Genomic DNA, 16,887 nt, shown 5'->3' with positions numbered 1-16,887 from the left:
GAGAGCGGGCTTTATCAAAGCTTCTGTGAAGCCTACGGACGACCTTGACTCAACCAGAGAGAGAAGGTTCATCTCACATGTTTGAGTGCAGGAGGACAAGATGCAAGCAGGAGGGGAAAAAAAAAAAATCATATATTATATTATTCTCACATGTAGTGACGTTATGTGCTTCAGCAACAAGGAAGGGCTCCTTTTTCCCTACTTGTGATCACCTTGTGCCTGCATTTTAGCAAATGTCCGAGCTCTACGGTGCAAAGTTGCTGCCGGAGATGGACGGCAACACGTGATCAATGAGGAGGAGTATGAGATTTCATATTCCACAGCTGTGAGAGTGTGACATGACGCGGTTATTAAAGTTGTGTGAAAGCAGATGGATCATCAGACTGCAGCAGCTCCCACCGAGCGGTGAACAATCAATCTGGAAACCGGAGGAAATAAAACTCGGCGACCATATTCGGTGTTTAATAATGAGCCTGGGATTCCCTGGTGACGGCGTCAGCACTCTCACTTCCTGCTGACAGAGGCCTCCGCCCGCCAGGAGGTCAGCCGCATCGGGGGGAGCTCGGACCGTGAAGACGAGGAAGGGAAGAAAGATGAAGAGGAGGAAGATGGATGAATGCAGGTAGGGTTAATGAGAGGGTGATGAGTCGTCTTGCTGGTTGTCGAGACGGATGGAAAACGGCAGCTGTGCTGACAAAAAGAAGTCGCTGATGAAAGTTTTTATCATCTTCTTTTTCTTCCTGAACCATCTCATCTTCTCTCACGTATTCCTCCTGTATTTGCTCCTCTGTCCCCAGCGTTTTCCGCCTCGTGCTTCACCGTCACGCCGTTCACATCAGTGCGACACATCAGAGGAACGTCATTACTCCAGCCAGAAATGTTGGCTATCTCAGGGTTTTTTTTAAATCTCAGCTCGAACAGCCCGTTGTTTTGTGAAAATGTGGAGAAATTCAAGAACCAACGTTTGTCAACGCTTTTGTAGTCTGACAGAAGACGATCCAGAGGCGACGCCTGTGGAGGTGGGGATTATTCAAACCCACAGCCGACCAAATGGCTCTATCAGAATTTATACAGACTTGGGGCTGTACCCACGCCAAAATAATTTCGAATCAGTCTCCGATTCGCCAGTTTCTGGTGATGGATCAAATATCTGCGCGGTAGAAGGGTCGCGGGACACTAAACATGAAGCAGCTTCTTAATATCTTTTAACCATTTTTTCATTCAAGGAGACTTGAGAGAAAGCAGTTCTCTCTTTTTCGGGAGGGACCTGATCACACTCAGCACCTGGACCCATTCACAGACACACTCACACCTGAAGCTGATCTGCTGGCCACGGAGCAGCACCCCATTTCGTTTGGTGGTGCCTCCGTGCGGTTGTCTTGTTTGTGATAATAGTCAACATTCCTGATGCATTTTCATCACTATACTTCATCACGAATCATGAGAAATCTAGAGTATATTATAACCTTTTAAAATAAAACCTCCCACCCATGGGCCCTGGTAACACGACTTTAGGTGTGTTTTGGTCTGTAGCGGACTCGATCTTCACACAACCCTGACAAATTATACATCTCCTGATTCTCTCTGTGCAAAGCATTTTACGATGCCCATATCACTGCAGAGGCTGAAGCTGGTTCAGACTTGGGGCACTTACATTCCTAGGGTTACGACTGTAATCAAAAGGGATGAAGAACAATAACATTTTGATTTTGGGTTTTCGGGCTTGTGCACAAAAATAGGGGTCTTTGTCAACGGGTTAATGGCATCGGCCAAGTTAAGCAACATTCATAATAACAGCTACGTGGGAAGTCTCACATTTACCTATGGATCTCATGTTTTAGTTAGTTTGCTGGCATCTAACATCATCTGGGATATGGAAGACATCAGTATCAGTATAAAGAGTTTGTGTGAACTGTGAAAAGTCTCTCCCGGTTGGCCCCTGGCAGCACTGCCAGCCGTACCAGTGCTAACACCGGATTAAGCAGCACCACAGTCTGGTCTGGTTCAGGGGTAGTTTAGCACTCAGGAGCCGTCCATGCACATCGCTGCTCTGCGCCCCTTTTCTTTTCTGTGGCACTTGGCCGGCCGCGCTGCCTTGCTGCGTTGCTGCGTTGCTGCGTTGCTTTGTGAACAGCGGCGCTGAAAACATGTGGTGCTTCTACTGGCAACACTAGACGGATTTAGTAATTGTTTGGTGGGCAGACCTAATTGTTAAATCCATTTTTTTTTTTTTTTTTAAATGAACTTTTCCTCAGCTTAGCATCCTTTGTTTTCCTTGTGTGCATGTGTGGTGAATGTGAAGCGATCGCAGACTGAACTGTGTACGAGAGCGATGCTGCTGTTTGTAGTCTGTAGTGCGATATTGTATTGTGTTGTTGGGTGATGGAACATCATTATAACACTGACTTCTGTATTTCCAAACACATGGCAACAGTGTTTTTCTAATGTGATGCATTTTTCACAGGAAAATGAAGCGCAGGTTTTGAAATGCATATAATAATGACATAAACGGGAACAGTTTCCCTAGCTAGTTTGATGACAAGAAATATTAAGAAGCTGAAACACACTAGAAATGTGAGGGGGGATGACGACGATGACGGCGACGAGGACACCGACAGTCACCCAGCGGCAGCTCTTACCGTTGAAGTTAACGGCGCGGATGTGGGCCAGCAGTTCTTTGCCGTCGATGTTGGCCATGCGCGGACACAGCCCCGGGTACCCGGCGCAGAGCTCGCGGTGCATGTGGTGCAGAGCGTGGGCCATGGCGTACACGGCGTCCATCACGAACTGCACCTTCCCCTCCTGCTCATAGCTGGAGTCGCGGCCGACTTTCTCCAACCCTGGAAAAGAAACAAAGAGGTGTCAGGTTTATAATCACTGAAACGATCGAGCGCGTAAAACCAAGAGGGACCGAGATTTAAAGGTTATCAAGTTCATTCAGTCACCAAACTCCATTTTGTGGTATGATCGAAAGCTCCAGAACAGCTACTAAATGGACCTTGTGGTGAAACTGCTTTGTCAACGGTTGATTCCAAAGTCAAGAATTAAAGTGCTCCGGAAAAAATTGAAAAATTTGATGATGTACGATTTCCACGCCAACTGGGAAGCTCTGTCTGCCGATGAAGATCAGTTGATATGATCGAAAGCTCCGGAACAGCCCATGAAGCAGCTGCTTGTCCAGATACAAATGATATATTACATACAAATCACCGGACAATAAAAGGGTCCTGCAATTTGGAGCTACTCTTTGAGCTATTCTTAAATAAAGAACACACGTAACGTCGCAACATAAGAGGGAAAAAGGTGACCTCGCGCACACATACAGCGTATAAACATGAACAGTGTGAAAATATACAGGGACCAAAAGTATTTGTACAGAGAACATGGTATTCATGCCAGAGACGTTTTCTAATTACGGCCTTTGTATCCTGTATTTACCATCTCAAAACGGGATCCGTATTTTTCACAATTACGAGATAAGGGCCCTCTTAATTATGACATATGGATCTTCTCTTATCCTCTCTCTCAATGGGAAGATACAAATCTGTCATTGCAACATTTTCCCTCATAATTATGAAATACTCATCCCGTGATTAACTTTTAATTTTGTCACAGTTCATTAAATACGAATCTTATAATCAGACATTTTTTCTTAATTATGACATGAGGTTGTTGAAATATTCGTCTCATTACGTTGAGCCACGGATCCTGTGATGACATGTTTTCTTGTGTCAGCGGGATCTTGTTTTGTCATTTTGAGATAAGAGTCTTGTAATTAGATCTTTTCCTGTAAATATGCTTTCAGTGCCTTGTAATTATGAGATTGGCAGGAACAGATCTCACAGTTATGTAATTATGAGCTAATTTTCTTGAAATTTTGAGACATGGATCTCGCAATTATGCGATAATTTACCTTCTTTCGCTGAAATAGCCGAGATCCGTTACTATCACGTTGAGTTTTCTTGTAATTATGATCTAATTTTCACAGTTTTTTTTCATGATACAGATCTCTTAACCATGAGCTAATTTATTCATAATTTTGAGATATCGACCTATCAACCCTGAGATAAAGATCTTATAATAATGAAATACTGATATTGTAAATTTTAAATCTTTTCTCACAACTATGAGGGTTTCTTTTGCTGTTGTTGTTATTTTGAGGTACGGATTTTTTTTTTTTTCCTCCTGGTGAGTGCATTGAGCTTCCATACGCCGTGCTCCTGTGGGACCCAATCTCTGGGGAGCAGACAGAAAGCTGAACGGTGGTTGTCGGGATTAAAGCGATCCAGAAAACGTGAAGATTCAGAGGGTAAAGCAGAAACAACGGCGGGGTCTGTTAAACTAACTTCTGTCTGAGTGGAGCTCTTCCAGCCTCCGCGCGTTTCCTTTTCTTTTTGAACCCAGAGGTTTTGGATTTCGTCCTTGCCGCCAGGCAGCGATTTACTCAAAGGATTATGGGAAAGTGAAATGAGACACATTTCTTATATTCCCATCTCATTAGCTGTGGTTAAATAAAAGAGTGGAGAAGACACTGTAATCTTTTATTTGAAAACTCTGTTAAGTCCTTCCAAAGATGTTCACTGGGTAATTACCGTTATTAGAGTTGCGGCGCGCTGCGATCAGGCCGTCGGCCAAAAAGCAAAGAGGAAGGAGAAAGAGAGGACGGGGGAGGAAACGGCTGGAGAGGATACTCCATCAACAGACAAGACTTCTCTGAATTAATAGGAGCGCAGAAATGAAATCCAATTTAATTTTAATAGTAGGCGGGTGGCAGAGGATCTGTCCGAGGGGACACATTTACTCCAGCAGTAAAGAGCGATTACACGTCGGCAGTAATGAATGAGCCTCGAACGGCGAGCGGAGCGCCAAGGATGTCGAGCAGCCGAGGCAGACAGGAGATGTACGACCGAGCTGCAGATGATGGCTGCTCGCTGCAGATGACGAGCGTGCATTTCAAGAATGCACGTGTTTGATCCTGGAAAATTCCAATGGTGCCTGAATGCAGCGTTTTTGAATTTACAATCATTCACAGCGTCATTGTCAGACTCTCCGGAAACTCTGTGGACGAAGCTTCTCAGATATTTCTAAGTGGGTGTGATTATATTATATTTATAGTTATTTTAATCTGACTTGTTTTGAGAAAAATTGGCCATGTAGTACTGACTACGCAACACTGTTAGACTTAATTGGCCAGATACAAGGAATATGTCCGTTGCAAAGCCTCCAGTATTTTTCTCTAAAGCAGTTAAAAATCGATATTTTTCAAAACGACAACGTGAAAACAATGAGAAAGGCGTCTCTGGTAGTGATGACCCTGCAGGAAAATATCAGCTGAGTCTGCGGCTCCCCTCGGCTTTATGGAGCTTTACGCCGAGTTTCAGCTCAGAGTTTATCTGTCCGGCCGCAACAGGCAGCCGTCTTTCAGCAACAGAGCTCCAATCTTGGACTTTGGACTTATGTTCATCAGGTGAACAAAAACACCGCTCCAGGTTAATGACACAGTCGTCAAAGTGTTCATCCTCTGGCGACCATGAATATTTCCAGTAGCTTTCCTTCGGCTCTGGCCTGCAGCTGTTCGCAGAGCGTTTTGCTCCGGAACAAACTGCTGCTGAGTGACTGACAACATTTTCTTTTCAAAAAAATGCAGAAACCGTTTCAACCCGCTGCTTCATTTGCACAAAATCCCAGTTATTTAACAGCCTCTCGCTCTACAGATGTTATTAACTGAAACACATACCTCATGAATTTCCCCAACCAGAAACCTCATGAATGAAAATGATTTCAGAGAGAAGGCGGAAAGTGAATGGCGTGTTTAGCCAGGTGCCGACCAGCCGCGACGTCATTCGCTTGTTTGCTAATGAGCCTTGATCCCTGACGACGACGACGACGATGAAACGCGAACACTGATTGAGGTGGGGCGGTCCACTCGACACGCAGCTTCATCACAGCTGTTGGCATTTCAATTACACATTACTTGCAAGGCAAATTTAATTCCTTCCTGACAGGTCGGACATGTTTCCACTTTCCGGTCTCCCCCTCTCTCGCAGGCGTCCTTCCGTTTCAATTAGATTTGGAAATTAGATAAACAGCAAAGTAATTACAGAGGTTAGTGGTGATGGGATGAGTTCGGAGAAACCTGCCTAGCTGTGGTGTCTCAAATGCCTGAATGTATTTACATTAACATGGTCTCTTTAGTGGCTCTGTTGTTTATCAGTAACATCTCTCCGTGTCAGACTCATCAGCAGGGGATTAATAAGGATGTTTCCTCGGATTCTGACGGAGAGAACACGACAGAACGTGAACATAAAAACATGACACACATGTCTCAGAGCTGCTCAAACATTGATGACTTCTTCCCGCGTCCCTGGAAGAGCTGAAAACCACCGTTTACAACAAAACATCATTGATTTTCTGCCGATTTTTATCGTCGGAGAGGAAATTGTATAAAAAAAGAACAAACAGAACATCACATGGAAAAAAATACGACCACAGGACACGAGAATAAAAGTGACACAGAAAATCAGTCACTGAAACGTCAACCTGCACCAGGGACAAGTCCAAGGTCAAGTTCCACATAAAGACCAGCAAGGCTAGAATCAGGAGCCAAGTCAACACCAATAAGTCCCCACTTCAAGTCCAAGATGAAGACCAACAAGTCAAGACAGGTTAAGTCCCAAAATAATAATAATAAGTCCCAGGTCCAGCTGCAAGTCAAGACCAACAAGTACCACGTCAAGTCACAAGTTCCAAGTCAAGTCCCACATAAAGACCACCAATTCCAGAGTCAAGGTCAAAGTCAAAACCAAGAAGTCCCAAGTCAAGACCAACGAGTCAAAACAGGAAAGTACCAAGTCAAGACCAAAATGTCTCAGGTTAAAACTAACAAGTCTTATGTCAAGACCAGCAAGTCCCAAGTGAAGACAGGTAAGTCCTGAGTCAAGTACCAAGTCAAGACCAACAAGTCAAGTCAGGTAAATCCCAAGCCAAGCCCCACATTAAGACTGTAAGTCCAGGTTCCAAGTCAAGAGCAACAGTCCAAAGTCGATGTAGTCCTTTAAGGCTCAGTGTTTTAGCTGACTGCTCAAACCTCACGATAGTCACTGAACACAGAATGCTTTGGATCAGGTGTAGTTTGTAGGGGTTCAAGGCCAGATCACGTCAGTTCCCCTTCTGTCGGACTGGAGGGTGACAAAATGTAAAAACCAGCAATTCTTTGCTTTGCAGCTCCCCGTCTGAGCTCGACAAGCCATCAGCGGTAAGCAAAATGGAAGCTGCTCACTGTCATTTTCTCCTCTTCAGAGAAAAGTGTTGACAAAAAGTGCTGCCGAACACTAAACAGCTGCTCGATCTTGATACGGAGGCAGCTTTTCCCCTTCAGAGATCATTGCTGCTTTCAAACAGAAGAAAAAAAACACGCCAGGCCTCTCTCGACATCACTTCTTCATCTGCTGATGTTCCTAACCGAATAAACTGCAGCACAGAGAAAAAAAATATATATACACACAAAAGAAAACCAAAGATGTTCAAATGCAAATCTGGCTTTCATAGCCACGCGTTGTATTTCAGGGAAATCTGCAGCACAGAGGAACAATGTTGTAAAAAAGGTGAGGAAACAATGAGGCTTAACTCAGCAAACATGTCTCTTAACAAAGCCGAAGAACAGAATCAGATACTCATGTTTCTCTGGTGAAACTGTCTGAGGAGTCTCCAGGTGGAAGAGTGAAAAACAAGCTTTCCCCTGAATAAAAGAAAATCTTCATCCCTCTCAGCTCCTAACATGCAATGCAGAGGGAACTCGTAACAATGCAGAGACATCTCCATCTCATTTTCTTCGAGGAAGTGAAAACAACTGAGATGTCCATCACAATCCCTCAAACAAACCCCTGAGGGTCGCGCTGGTAGAAATCATGTCTGGATCTTTAAACGTACAGAATCACTTTTTTTTTTTTTTTTTCCTCCTGCATTTGAATCCAGCTAAGAAAAAACAAACTCCCAAGTTCTCACCCAGTAGTGGAGGCAGCGATTTTAATTACAGACTAATGGTCATCCAGCCAAAAAAAAGAAGAAACAAATAAAAATGTTTTTAAAAAGAAGGTCAACCTGCCTCAGCTTTGCTGCAGTTCCATCCAGCAATGCATTGATCAACCGAGTGTGTGCAAGCACACATTCCTAGGCGATGAATTTGTAAGGTGAACAGCGTAATTGTACTGTTTACTGAGACACAGGATATAATTATAGTCGCTGAGTTAACTTTCCAGAGTTGTAAAATCTTGTGTTATAGTATTATAAACCTCTGTGCAGTGTTTTGGTGTCTGATAAACCTTCAAACGTACCGATCTGTTTCTGAAGCTGGATCCTGTTTCATCTTCTCACCTGTACCAGAAACAACACACCCACCCAGACCCCAGCCTTTACCTGTACTAGAGTATTTTTAAATTGCAGTAACAATACTTTCACTTGAGTAAAATACCTGTGACGTCAAAAATTGCACTTCTCCTCGGAGTAATGACTCAGTCAAATCTGAGCACACAGACGTGAAACACATAAACCTCCACAAATACACTTAAAAATCATAGAAAAAAGACGCTCCTTACAACTCCAGAACCTGCCTGAAAATCATCAGGTGCTTAAGTATCAAAGCAATGGCAGTTTTCAGTACCTCCATGATGCATATTGCAAAGAGGAAGTGCTAATTTGGCATTCTTTTGATAGCGCCGAATTTGCAAAAATGTACACATATAACGGCTTAAGAACAGCGCTTAAGTTGTAGTCCACAGCATAACTCACCAAATCCATGGCAATTTGTTTCCTCTTGCACTAAAAGTAGACTTTTTTGACGTTACTTAAGTCTTAGTCTTAGAGCCTTATCTTGACACATATTCTTTTGTATATTCATACAGATATTTGCCCTGTCTTGAAAACCTGTGGACATAGACACTAAAAATATCAAACAATTTTAAATTACATAAAACAATTTTTACATAAAACATGTACAGTATCTCTATAGCAGCCCAGCAAAAGCCTGTAAAAGTAAAAGGAAAAACAGAGCAACAAAGCCTGGGCTTCAGATGAGTACTTTCTGAGCACCCTATCAATGACCAAGATGCTGGTCAAGGTTAGGTTTTGACCTGAGTCATTGCAAACGACAAAGGTGTCTCCATTATCCAAACAAGCGCCTCTGTCAGCTGCTGCTGCTGCTGCTGCTGCTCGCACACAAACAAACAGACCACTAATTATAGATCACAGTCAGTGAACGGCTGACAGGGAATCCATCGACTGGAGGCTGCAGGGATCAGGGACGACCCTGGGCCACAGAGGTTCAGATGTCCACCTCGGGAGGGGAAGAGGAGCTTGACTGTAGAAAGGATCTGAGAAACAGGTTTTCAGACTGATCCAGTTCAGTCGGCGGCAAAGTCCGAATTTCTCTGAACTCTAAGCACAGATCGATGCATTTATGTTCCAGTGCTTCTCTCTCACATGTGAAACAGAATTCTTAAATGCGCAATGCGTAATTTTCTGCCACTAGGGGGCTCCCCGTCTAAACAATAACAACAGAGTTAGGTGACGTCGTGAAGTAGCGTGGGATCATGGGAGTTGAGGTCTTCACCACCATTGACGTCACCGCAGTCAGCTTCCTACGGTGACGGTTCCTTCAGTGTTAACCGGATGTTTTTACCGAGAGCCGAATTAAAACCTGATGAAAGAAAAAAATTAATTAAAAAAATTTAGAAAAAGGAGTTTCACGTTAAAAAGGGGCCACGAGTTGCTCAGCGTGTTTATCTGATAACTTAAGATCCGATGACTAAAATCCTTCATCGGGTTAAAATATTTAGTAAAACGACCAGGATCTAAAAAGTTCTAACGTGACTTAATTGACTACGTCTGGATAACAGCCACAACACTGACGCGCCCGCCAAGGAGAGATGAGGCCGTTGAGGGGCGACCAAAGGACACGGACCGTTACCTTGATTAAAGTTACGGATTTCTCTAGGTTTGAGAAACATTTGGGATAACGCAGGTACACAACTCAACAAAATACATAAAACACAGGTCTGCTCCTTTTTAACAATTGTAATGCGTAGAAGTTACATACTACACCTTTAAAGGTATAATATGTATGAAACTAGTTGCTCGTTAACCAGAACTAAGGACTGTATCGAACAAATGCAGGTCTAAGAATGATTAGCATCTGATATGTGAAAATTACAAGTTCATAAGTGCTACTGTCGTTTTGTGATTAATAAAAGTATCTCCCCACTCCCTATTTTTATTACAACCTGAGCGCGCCATGTGTCAATCAAAGGCCACGTAAAGGCGTTTAAAACACTTTGAACGTTTCACTTCACCACAAACAAATCATAATAATAAAAACACACAATCATACCAGTTCACAATTATGTAGTTAAGGTATTTTATTGGGATTCCATGGAGATAACTGATTAATTTATGGATTGTAATATATTAAGGTAATCTTAATGGATTATCTGCTGTTTTAGTTTTATTTACCACCATTTCATCGGTATCTCTCGAGAGGGAACCTAATTTTTCAATTACGATAAAAAATTCAAGGATGACTTTTCATGCTGTTTCTTACGTTTTTTCCCCATTAAAACCCTCAATATATTTTTCATTAGTGTGTAAATGAAGGGAAAGGTCATCGAAATCTGCTTAATTTGTTGTGGGGAAGAGACGAAACTTTGTATTTTCTAATTTATTCTCATCTGAGCATTCGGGAAGGTGGAGGTGCTGGGGGTGGAGGCTACTCGGGCGTGGGGGAGGGCGTGTAATTACAGTATTGGATTGCTTTTTAAAAGCAACACACTCGATCTGGCAGGGGATGAGGTGTTAAGAGGCAGCGGCGGCTGCGAGCGCCGCGGTGCGGCAACCTTATCCCTGAGCGGAGGGGCGACTGAACGTCACCCTCAGACCTCGGGCCACCGTGTCTCATGGATATTTAATTATCCTAATTAATTACAATTAACGAGCCTTCCCCCGCGTGCTTCCCGGTGGGATTGGACTGAGCGCGCTCTAATCTCAATCAGCTCCTGAGGCTGCTGCTTCTTCTTTGCTTGAGGCTTTGGAGCTTTGTGGCTGAGGACATACAGTACAGGTCTGCTACGAAAACATCAACCGCCTTTTAAAAAACACACAGCGTTGTACGGTTGTCTTAGATTCTGGACCTCTGGATTCTGGATTGTCTTGGATTCTGGACTCATTCTGGACCTCACATACATCTCATTTTCATTTCACAAATACATATACATTGTGTGGGACAAGAGACAAACCTGCACCAGCCTTTTCGCCAACCCCGACGCCTAGAAATTACATTTATATTCTACTAATTTGCAACAGCAAATAAGTTTTGAGAGAAGTTAAATGTCCCCCACATTAAATTTTTATCATCAACATGATGAGCGACCGTTTTAATTATGGCAAGTCGTAAAAAGTTACAGAACTTAGTTACAAAATGTTTACTGATAAGGTCTTTAATTTGTTTTCCTACAATAGCCACTCATTGCAACTAGAGCATGACTGGACTTTTTTTAACGCATATGTTTAGCCGCACACAGCTGGCACAGTGGCTCTGCTCCTCTCGTGCTTTGGATCAAATCCGAGCAAGTTCAACACAGTCTGTCGCTGAGCTCTCAAATGTTTTCTGACGTTTAAGGAAATACTTTTATTCGCTTTCCGGTCTAAGCCACTCTCCTGTCTGGCCGGTGAGTGTGGGACGACAGCCTTAATAAAGCTAGAGTCAGTTAGCTTAGCTTGAAACAGGGGGAAACAAGCTAGTCTGGCTCCATCAAATAGTAACAAAATCCACCTGTCAGCACCTCTAAAGCTCAATAATTAAGACACTATATGTTGTTTCTTTAATCCATACAAAAACTGAAGTGCAAAGTTGCCTTGCAAGGAATCGTCGCTCACATAAAGCCTGTAGCATGTGGGGTGTTTTTTGCGTTCAGACAGAGTCAGGCTAGCTGTTCCGCGCTAAGCTAAGCTAAGCAGCAGCTGGCTGTAGCTTCATATTTCATGGACAGATCTGAGAGTGGGATCGATCTTCTCCTTTAACTCTCTGTCAGAGAGCGAACAAGCTTCTTCTCAAATTATCCCTTTTTTCCTGTCATTTGAAAAACACATTTCATTTTATGGAAGTGTGCAGGTGATATTCCACCATTTAATGTATTTGCCCTTTTAAATATTTCTGCGGTGGTTTACATGTTTTCCTGAGCTCCATCCATGCAAGGTAACACACACACATTCGCCTCTTTCTAATCCTTATTTAAATGAAAACAAATGCGACGCACGGAAATAGAATTTGATTGACCCTCGACCTGTACAGCGACGCAGTGTGATCATTCACAGCACAACCTCGGATTTTACGTACTACAGACATCATAGGCACACTGTCGTGCACACACCCGCAGCCTTTCGGCACTCTGAGCAGCCCTGAAAGACAGATGCTGTGCGCGCACACACACACACACACACACACACACACACACACACACACAGGTGGATGCTGTCCTGCTGACTCAGCTGTTTATCTCTTTGCGTGATGACTCTGCTGCAGCTCCAAAACTCAGTCTGCAGCCTCCAACACAGTCACTTGAGAGTCGTGTCCTGACAGCAAGCAGACTGATCAAAGCCGTCCACCGAGCTCAGGTAAAGACTCGCAGCGTTATCAGAGCAGCAGCGGGGACATGGCAGCTACTGTATTCTCTGAGCGCTGACGCTGTTGATCTGCTGTTTCACTTCTGTCTGCAGCTGGCGGGAGGCTGACGCTCGCCAGCATTTACCCTACACCTTCCACAAATCCCATTTCGCGTGTCGGACGTGTTTGTAAAGGATTTGGACCTCGGTGCCCCCCTGTTCTACAGAGCAGGTCCTCCCGGATCAGGCGGGATTACATGCTGGTGCAGGGACTCTGCAGTCAGCACAGAGAGGCTCAGCAGACGAGAGCTGGACGTGATCAGAGAGCAGAAGAGGAAATTAGTTCAGTTCAGATTCAAAAGCCCCTAATTTACATCTGTACATCTGCTTTCAACTGAAGCCTGAATCCATCGTGACTTAAACACTGCTAAGAGTGGTGCAAGAGGAGGAAGCCGCTGTTCATAAAAACCCTGATTTATGTATTTCAGGTATTCTCATTAAATGTGAGTCACAAAATTGAGCACCAGTTTTTCTGAAACACGAATCCCTAATGATCTTTAAAAAACCCAGACGTTTGCAACAACACAGATTTCTCAAGGGCTCATCTTCTCATCTAGATCAAAAAAAATATTCCATCTGCTGGAGGGTAAAAAACATTTTTTTTTCTTTTTTTCCCAAAGTCGCATTTAGCTTGTGTGCTAGAATTTTGATAGATGCAACCCGCTCCCTCTGAACGCACCCGGAGACTCTGCGCTGTTTCTGATGTGTGGCGCTGTCAGTTTTTATTCAAAATACAATCTGCTGTCCGAGCAGGGGAATAACTCAGATAGTCACTCTGTAATGATGTGTCCGAAATCAACATTCACAGCGTGTAAGTGCGACAGGCCGTGCCTCGTACTCCAAAATCCACTGTCACTTAGGTCAATGTTCTCTCCATTGATTGAAAATGGAGGAAACTAGAAAGATAGATAATCATGCCATCAAACAATCTGAGAATTAACGTTGGGAAGCATTTCAAAAATAATGGGGATACAGTTCGGGCTGTTTGCTGATTTTGTAGGAATGCCTTACATTAGGGTTACCATGGTGACAAATCCGCAGTCCACTCAGCGAGGTGGCAAAGGCCTCACGAATGAACGGGACGTCCATTCTGAAACACACTTTAGGAATTGGGCTACTGTACACGGGTTGGGTTCGAATCATTTTCAAAACATCACTGTATGTCTTCGCCCGAAGAGAGGAGACAAAGCTGGTGTACAGACCGAAAAACGATCCTGCGTTAAAACGTTTTGGTGGGGACATGTTGCTTCAGATCTCTGATTTGAGTTTATCACTTGCTAAAGCACCGAACACATAATGCTCTGAAACCGGATTTTACAACTTTGGTGGCAATAATTTCATCTTTCTTTGCGACGATCGTACAGCAAGTCCTCCAACCTAAGCGACCATATAGGTCATATTGACTCTACCCTCTGATACGATCCATAGGAGCGTTTCCTCAAACAGAGCCCCTGCAGCACAAGGAGATATGCCGCAGATTGACAGAGTGCTGTGGTAAAGGTTTGGTCAGGTTTAGGGAAATATCCTGGTTTGGGTTAAAATAAGGACTTTGTTAAGATCAGAGGCCCGTTGTCGTCATAAAAACGTGGTTGTGGTTATAGAACGATGGTTAAAAGAAACAACTCTGACAGGGAACAGACAGTTTACCCGTGTCACAGTCCACGGTTTTCTCAACCTGTCCGTCCACCCGGACCTCCTCCGCACGCTGATTTTTTTCGCCATGTAACAACGTCACACGACTTCCTCCTTTGCTCCCGTCATAATTATCGCGTCCACTAGAGGGTGCTGTCACTTGAACGTAAACACGTCTTTTTCTGGGCATTTGCTGCGAAGACCGATGCTGTTTCACACGGCCGCAAGATGTTGCTTAACAATAAAAGATAACCATGGGTCGCGGTAAGCTGCGACCTGCAGGGTTGTTTGTTTTTTAATGGGCGGACAGTGTCCGATCGTGAGATAAACCGGAAAGAAACCTCGTTTACATATGAAGTAATTTACCATGAATGTGCGCCTGCATGTATTTGATTGGCCACAAAAGCCGAGCCTGGTTAAAAGTTTTTTGCTCCATGACCCTGCGTTTTTTTGGGGTTTTTTTGGCAGTAGCATCTGTGTTGGTACATTGTGCGGCCGGACTGTGCTCATTCATATGAATGAGCAGGCTGCTCATGCCGAGTTGGACTACGGAGATGGACCCAATAACCAAAGCAAAGTAGTTTACGGTCATGTATGGCCAGTGGGCCTCGAGTCCTCTGGGCTACCACCTGTTGTATTTGTCATCGTTCGGACTGCCTGGCTGTTGTGAAACCAGTACATTTGGTTTGGCACCAGTCAGCTCCAGCTGGGTAAAATGGGCAAGAACAAGAACACTTCTGGTCACCGGGAGTGTACTTGGACAGTAAATACACAGCACTTGAGCTACTGGTGAACAAGAGAGCAGTTAAGATCAGACAAGAACACGGACCAAACGTGTGTTTAGACACAAAACGAAGAAAATTTTCGCCTTGTGTCATTTGCATAAATGTGAAAGCTGGACTGTTTGTGCAGTTTGTGTTTATTCACCCCAAACAGCCAATGCACCAACTACACAGTCTATTATTACCTTCCAGTCTTTCTCCTTTTTCACCTTGTCTCTGTACATTTATGAGGCAGATTCATTAAACCCCAGGATAAGCGTAAAAATTTCTCACTCAAGCTGAAACGTTTTCGGCTCGCACGGACGTGTCTTTACGTCACTCTGGGCCGACCTGGGCAAATTTGCATCTAGCCTTCCCACTGACTTTGAACGCAATGAAATTTACATCAGATTCTGTCTGAACACACGGTAAGGACGGCATGTTTAGCCTTGACAAGGGCAAACATGTCAGTGCTGTGTCTGTCAGCGTGTTGCAGAGTTCCTCTGCAAAACATATTAATGAAGTTTGAAAAATTTTCTGTGCTTATGAAACCTAATTTTCGTGTTCCCATCTGACCTCTGCTGTCTTTGGCTCGCTTTGTAAAAGCTTGTAAGGTGATACATTGCAATTGCTTTCAGGCCTCGGGTACCTCCTGTCTTAATCCAAAATATCTTTAAGACTAGAAAAACCTTAAATCCTGAGCTCTCCGTCAGAAGGTCCAGACAAGAAAGCACTGACCACTTCTCTTACAGCTGATTGTAGTTTAACTCAAAGCCCTCATTTGACACTGATGAACTATCTCCTGTATTTTACGGTAATTAAAAACACTCATTCATATTCATTGTTACACTCAACAGGATTGAATGAATGCTGGATTAATTACCAACCGTGACTGTCAGATGCTTTGTGTTGTGGGGTTGAGAGATTGGGCCCCAAAATGATTATCCGGCGTGTTAATTAGCAGTCGGTGGCGGCCAGAAATCCAGCTCATGAATATAAATGGAGGAGAGGTCGAATGTTGGAGCAGCCCAAGGAAACAACAGACCCTGTCAGCCCTCCAACACGGAGGAGATCCTGGACAAACATGATTAAAAAACATACTAACGCTCTCTCCGGTTCTGCGGATTTTCATTCTAGTAAATGTAGGTGATCTAGGAATCAAGATGATGCCATATCCGTGTCTTTTCAGTTTTATCAGATTAGTGTTGTTGGTCTTTGTCTTGGTCAAATCCAGCCCTGAACATGTCTACAAATGTAAGTCCATCATGTTTATTAATGTGCCGCTATAACACCCTCCACTCTTCTGGTTTCGGCCCTTCCACCAGCCCCTGGGACCTGGCTGCGGGGTTCCCTCCCATTCATCCACAAGAGCATTAGTGAGGACCGACAGTGACGCCGGGCGATAAGGCCTGGCCTGTAGGGACGGAAGAAAGTTGCTCGTCAACAACTTTCTTCCGTAATGCATGAGGTAAGATCAGGTCCAGAAGTGCGTCAGTAGTACTTTACGAAACAAAAACTTAAGTTAGACATATCCTACATAAAATGATTGAACAAAACAGAGTTGTGGTAAAGCTGAAGGATGAATTGCTTTTATATCAAAATGCCGATTTGAAAGAGCAGCTGTAACAAATTAACGTTAAGTCTGTGAATTGGCCAAACTTCAAAGTGGAACTCTAATGTTTGGCCAAAGAAGGTTTCCTTTTATAAGGAAGCGTCACTCTGCATCATTTTGAAGTGTAAAAAGATGGAGGGGATGAACTGTGTATTTATGCTGGCGGTGGAC

General features: G+C 43.8%; 1 protein-coding gene across 4 annotated transcripts in view; it reads right to left on the bottom strand.

Annotated features, from left to right (window-relative positions):
* Window positions 1–16,887, bottom strand: part of LOC120793623 (metabotropic glutamate receptor 8-like) — a 128,421-nt gene that overhangs the window by 37,888 nt on the left and 73,646 nt on the right. For all 4 annotated transcript variants that reach the window (XR_005708008.1, XM_040133854.1, XM_040133855.1 and 1 more), the window contains one exon: window positions 2,640–2,840. Coding sequence is in view for 3 of the 4 variants with exons in the window: in XM_040133854.1 (XP_039989788.1) it covers window positions 2,640–2,840 (201 nt within the window). In the remaining variant the exon portion in view is untranslated. The remainder of the gene's footprint in view (window positions 1–2,639; window positions 2,841–16,887) is intronic.

The sequence above is a fragment of the Xiphias gladius genome, chromosome 8, assembly GCF_016859285.1.
Source record: "Xiphias gladius isolate SHS-SW01 ecotype Sanya breed wild chromosome 8, ASM1685928v1, whole genome shotgun sequence".
Classification (NCBI taxonomy): domain Eukaryota; kingdom Metazoa; phylum Chordata; class Actinopteri; order Istiophoriformes; family Xiphiidae; genus Xiphias; species Xiphias gladius.
Note: the sequence above shows the minus strand (reverse complement) of the source record. Positions and strands in the feature narration are given on the sequence as shown.